The sequence below is a fragment of the Dendrobates tinctorius genome, unplaced genomic scaffold, assembly GCF_039654945.1.
Source record: "Dendrobates tinctorius isolate UK_male_01 unplaced genomic scaffold, ASM3965494v1 ptg000120l, whole genome shotgun sequence".
NCBI classification, from domain to species: Eukaryota; Metazoa; Chordata; class Amphibia; order Anura; family Dendrobatidae; genus Dendrobates; species Dendrobates tinctorius.
In genome coordinates this window covers 13,349,079-13,355,000 of record NW_027361788.1, presented here as the reverse complement: position 1 = coordinate 13,355,000, position 5,922 = coordinate 13,349,079, and the positions used below count along the sequence as shown (strand labels likewise).

General features: G+C 34.0%; 1 protein-coding gene and 1 long non-coding RNA gene across 2 annotated transcripts in view; one reads left to right on the top strand and one right to left on the bottom strand.

The window, feature by feature from the left end:
• The window catches only part of LMX1B (LIM homeobox transcription factor 1 beta), a 195,260-nt gene extending 192,337 nt beyond the window's left edge, over positions 1-2,923 (bottom strand). Inside the window, exon 1 of the mRNA XM_073590761.1 lies at positions 2,363-2,923. Coding sequence (XP_073446862.1) covers positions 2,363-2,501 — 139 coding nt within the window. The 5' untranslated portion in view covers positions 2,502-2,923. The remainder of the gene's footprint in view (positions 1-2,362) is intronic.
• Positions 2,924-3,019: 96 nt separating this feature from the next.
• Positions 3,020-5,581, top strand: LOC141101601 (uncharacterized). Its single transcript, XR_012235004.1, has 2 exons — positions 3,020-3,334; positions 5,067-5,581. It is a non-coding gene; the product is annotated as an uncharacterized lncRNA (long non-coding RNA).
• Positions 5,582-5,922: the final 341 nt, after the last annotated feature.

The following is a 5,922-nucleotide window of genomic DNA, read 5'->3' as shown; positions in this document are numbered from 1 at the left end:
CAGTGTACAAATTACATACATGCAGATGATGATGATGAGGGTCAATGCATAAATAAATATACATGATAGATAGATACATAATACAATGATATATAATAGATAGAGACATATAGATGGATAGATAATAGAGAGACAGATAGGCAGATAAATAGATGGATGTATAGATAGATAGATGATAGATAGATAGATAGATAATATATAGATGATAGATAGATAGATAATAGATAGATAGATAGATAGATAGATAGATAGATAATAGATAGATAGATAGATAGATAGATAGATAGATAGATAGATAAATAATAGATGATAGATAAAGAACCTATTGTATTTGTATGGGGAATGTATCTAGCAAAAATGATGATTTAAGCAGAACATAACTTTTTCTGTTTCATTTACGGAAAAACATTAATATTGTTAATATTATTGATATTAATACTTGGAAGAATGATGATCATTATAGCAAAATATATCCCCAGACCTTTATTATAGATCCCGACCCTTTGAATGATCAGTCATTAAAAAATGACCCAGTCTATCCTGGACCCTAATCTATCAATACGATGCTATATTATCGGCAATATGCACACTTTATACCGAGCCCGAATCAACTCCACATATTTCCTGTCACTGTGACATTAATACAATGGAGGGTACTAGAAATTGCCAGGGGTCCTGCACAGATATTCCCCCTTTTAATAAAACTTTAAAAGTATTTTATTAATTTGCTCCAAACTTCAGAGACTATTGTACTGCTTATATATTACAGGCAGAGCCAATACTGCTCGGTATGAACTTATGTATATATAAGAAGATATGAATTCTACAAATACATGTGAAATCAAACTCTCATTATCTTAAATATATATTAAAGTATGAATATATATATATATACACACGCAAACACACATATGCTGGTGTTAGTGAATATATGATCCTCACTTTCTCACTGCTTTGGATGTGCTTCCTCATTTTTTGGATTTTTACATACATTTTATATTGCTCATCTAGGTAATGCTGCTGCTGTTTTTCAGGATATATATATATATATATATATAGTAAATGTGTATCCATATGTGTATGGTAATACATCTAATATATCTAGATATGTGTATATACTTAGTATATTAAATGCGATATTATATGTAACATTTAATTTCCATAGGTTCTATTTATTGCATTACTGTAGGTTGCTAATATTCCTATTATTATTAGTATTAGCAGAGGTAGCAGCAATAACATTAGTGCTAATAGCACTATTAGTAGTAATGTTAGCCATAGTATTAGTGGCATTAGTAGTACTAATACTTCTATGATTATTTTTGTAGGGTTAGTCATATCGATAGTAGTACTATTAGTAGCTGTAGTAGTTGCAGTAATATTAATAGTTCTATGATTATTAGTAGTAATAGTAGTATTAGTAGTACAAGTAGCAGCAGTAGCAATGATTCTGTTTAGTAGGGTTAATCACAATGGTAGCAGTGCTATTAGTAGCTGTAGTAGTTGCACTAATATTAGTAGTTCTATGATTATTAGTAGTAGAAGTAATAGTATTCGTAGTACAAGAAGTAGCAGCAGTAGTTGCTCTAATAGTGGTATGTTTCTTTATAGTAGTGATAGTAGTACTATTAGTAGCTGTAATAGTTGCAGTAATAATAGTAGTTCTATTATCATTAATACTAGTATTAGTAGTACAAGTAGCAGCAGTAGTTGCACTAATAGTACTAGAATTATTTTCGTAGTGATAGTAGTACTATTAGTAGTTGCAGCAATATTAATAGTTCTAGTCTTACTAGTATTAGTAGCAGCAGTAGTTGTACTACTAGTACTCTGATTATTGTAGCAGGGTTACTCAGAGAGGTATTAGTAGTGGCAATATTAACCTCTAGTTGTTCTTCCCAGCAGACTCCATTGATCATGCTTAGCAGACTTTCCTGTATGTCTACTATACAGATGTAGCAGAGCTGAGCTTCATTTGACTGATTCCCCATATTACTGCATTATTTGCAGAACTATGTAAAAAAAAAGAATACAGATTGCAACCGATGTTATCACAACGATGTGCCCCCAAATACACACTCACCTCTGCTACATCTTTACACTCTTGCCATAGATGACACTGGAGACTGTGATTGTTGACATCCACACGTGTGTCCACAGCATACATACTGTATACTGGCACATCGGCCCCAATCACTGACAGGCGCAGTGTTACTCCCTGATTAGGGGCACACATTAGGGGTTGGCAGCCCATTATTATGCAGGGTGGGTACAGTGGCCACAATAACCCAGTGTATGACTTGTGGGAGCAAAGTAAGAGAAGTCTTGGAGCCCAATTCCCAGATCTACAGAGGACACTTACCCAGCAGTACTCCTAAGGTGGCAGTGCCAGTCCTGAGTGGGTGATCTTCCATTTTAATATTGTCCAGCATCTTGGCACAGTCACTCTGCCCCCTGGTGAAGCACCTCTCCAAGGACTCAGGACCTGTTGCAATATCCATGAGGATGATGATGATGAGGAGGAGGAGGAGGACACTTTAAGCAGCAGCAGAAGAAGAATACTATCAGGAGAGTCAACTTGTCAATAAGTTCAGGCAGCCTGGAAGGAGAAGCTTCTTATCCCAAATCCTGCATGGATGGCTGGTGGTCAGATGATCATGACTGAAGAAGGGTCCACAGGAGCTGCACCCTCAGCACAAAGAGGGGGGCAGATGGGATCACCTGCCCGGGGACTGAGGGAGGGGGTGGGAGAGATCCAAGGGTGCAGGGGGTAGAGTGAGAGGTTGTGGGGTGAGTGGCAGAGGTGCTCTCTAAAAGCCAGGGTGGAAGGGGAGGGGGTGACAGATCCCAAGGAAGAGCCTGTGTAGGATGTCCAGGGAGAGACAGCCTGAGCCTGTGTGCCATGCACGGTCCTGCAGAGCGGCATACAGCAGGGACTGCTCAGCGGAGGAACACTCCACCCACTCACCTCCTCTCTCGCGCTACAAACTTGCTGACATTTGAACTCTATTGGGTATCCCTCCGCGCTGGTGATGCGGCTTCTTCTGCAGATTAAGTAGTGCCAGACTTCCCCGGTCCTGTCCCTTTCTAATAACTTCATAAGTGGGGGAGGGGGGAAGAGTGTGGAGGGGGCACAATCCCTTATTCCTGCATTCTTAGGCCCCCCTTTTCTTTTTTTTCTGCTCAGGAATTAAAAAAGGGCAGGTTATAATTAAAAATAAAGAGTCCTGACACCTGAGTCAATATAGGAGAGGTGCCCAGCCTGCGCCTTTATGGCGGAATGAGGTATTTTATGGAGCTGATAAATGTTCGCATGGACACCTGCGAATTTCGGGTATGTAACCATGACTGCTCCATTATGATATAGGTATGTGCCGCCATTATGCTGCATCCATCTATCTATCTATCATCTATCTATCTATCTATCTATCTATCTATCTATCTATCTATCTATCTATCTATCTTTCTATCTATCTATTATATGTCTATCATCTATCTATCATCTATCTATCTATCTATCTATCTATCTATCTATCATCTATCTTTCTATCTATCTATCTATATATTATATGTCTATCATCTATCTATTATCTATCTACAGTATCTATCTATTATATGTCTATTATCTATTATCTATCTATCTTTCTATCTACAGTATCTATCTATTATATGTCTATCATCTATCTATTATCTATCTATTATCTATCTATCTATCTATCATCTATCTATCTATCTACAGTATCTATCTATTATATGTCTATTATCTATTATCTATCTATCTATCTATCTATCTATCTATCTGTCTATATATCTATCTACAGTATCTATCTATTATATGTCTATTATCTATCTATCTATTATCTATCTATCATCTATCTATCATCTATCTATCTATCTATCTATCTATCTATCATCTATCTATCTATCATCTATAATCTATCTATTATCTATCTATCTATCTATCATCTATCTATCTATCATCTATAATATATCTATTATCTATCTATCTATCATCTATCTATCATCTATAATCTATCTATTATCTATCTATATATTATCTATCTATCTATCTATTATCTATCTATCTATCTATCTATCATCTATCTATCATCTATAATCTATCTATGATCTATCTATCTATCATCTATCTATTATCTATATATCTATAATTTATCTATCATCTATCTATCTATCTATCTATGTATTATCTATCTATCATCTATCTATCTATTATCTATCTATCTATCTATAATTTATCTATCATCTACCTATCTATCTATGTATTATCTATCATCTATCTATCTATCATCTATCTATCTATAATCCATCTATCTATGATATATCTATCTATTATCTATCTATCTATCTATCTATCTATCTATCATCTATCTATCTATAATCCATCTATCTATGATATATCTATCTATTATATATCTATCTATCTATCATCTATCTATCTATGTATCTATCATCTATCTATCTATTATCTATGTATCTATAATTTATCTATCATCTATCTATCTATCTAGCTATCATCTATCTATCTATAATTTATCTATCATCTATCTATCTATCTATCCCATATCTATATTATCCATCTATTCCTTTATCTTTTTGTCTATTTGCATCTATCCCTCTGTGTGTATATATCTTAAGACTTACATTAATGGGTATTTGGAAAAATATGTAGTTAAGATTTAAGAAACAAAAAGGGAAGAATTATAGAATCTCTGATTGCAATAATGTAAACATTTATCTATCTGTTATCTAATTATTATCTATCTCTTTATCTATCTATCTTTTCTCTTTCTATCTATCTTTTCTATGTATGTTCATACAATTAATCCATATACAGGATATATAAGCTTTGTACATTTCCTACATTATTATGTTTTTCTCAACAAAACCGTAAATCCAAATCCGCCTTTATCTCCTGGAGAAGTGTGGATTTTATAGATTGGTTTTATGTATTTTCGTATATATTTTTTCTTCTTTCTTTCTTCCTTTCTCTCTCTCTCTCTATATATAAAATTCAGGATATTTTTGTGTTCATTTTCATTATTTAGATGTTTTTATTTTCTGGTGAAGGAGATTGGAGTGTGTGATATATTTTCTTAACGAATGACAATGGGAGCGTGAAATGACGAGGCTGCCTCTCTGTGGAGCCGGTGGAGACACTGCTGCTATTATCAGAGGAGGAGAAGAAGTGTGTCCTCATTGTGTGGCGCACAAAAGCTGCCAAATTCCGTGCCCTCCCCATGTGCACCTGGTGATCCGAGCTGATAATGCGGCGAATTGTCATCATGATTCCCATACAATCAGCCACACTGCTGCTGTAATATCCTGCTCCTCAGATCCCAGCCAGATCTGGCCCTTATATTCCACAGATCACAAAGAGATGCAAAGCTAGCAACGAATGGCCACTTACCACACTGGAAACGAAGATTTACTAAAAGAGGATCTGTGTAATCCAAAAATTAGCCAATTGTATTGTAGGACTTCATCTTCAACACAAGACAAAAATGGTTACCCAAATTTTCTTTGGATTTTAAGACTGAATAAAATGTGTATTTGTAGAATATATATATATTGTGTGTGTGTTTCTGTGTATGTAATATATACATATATATATATATATATATATAAAAGTCTATATATATACTGTATATGTGTGTTTATGTGTCTGTATATATATATGTATATATATATGTGGAAGTATATATATATATATATATATGTGGGTATATATGTGTGATTGTCCGTGTATGTGTGTGAGTATATATATAAATATATATATATATATAGTGTGTCTGATGTTTGTATGCATATGTGTGTGAGTATATATATATATATATATATATATATATATATATATATATATATAGTGTGTCTGGTGTTTGTGTGCATATGTGTGTGAGTATA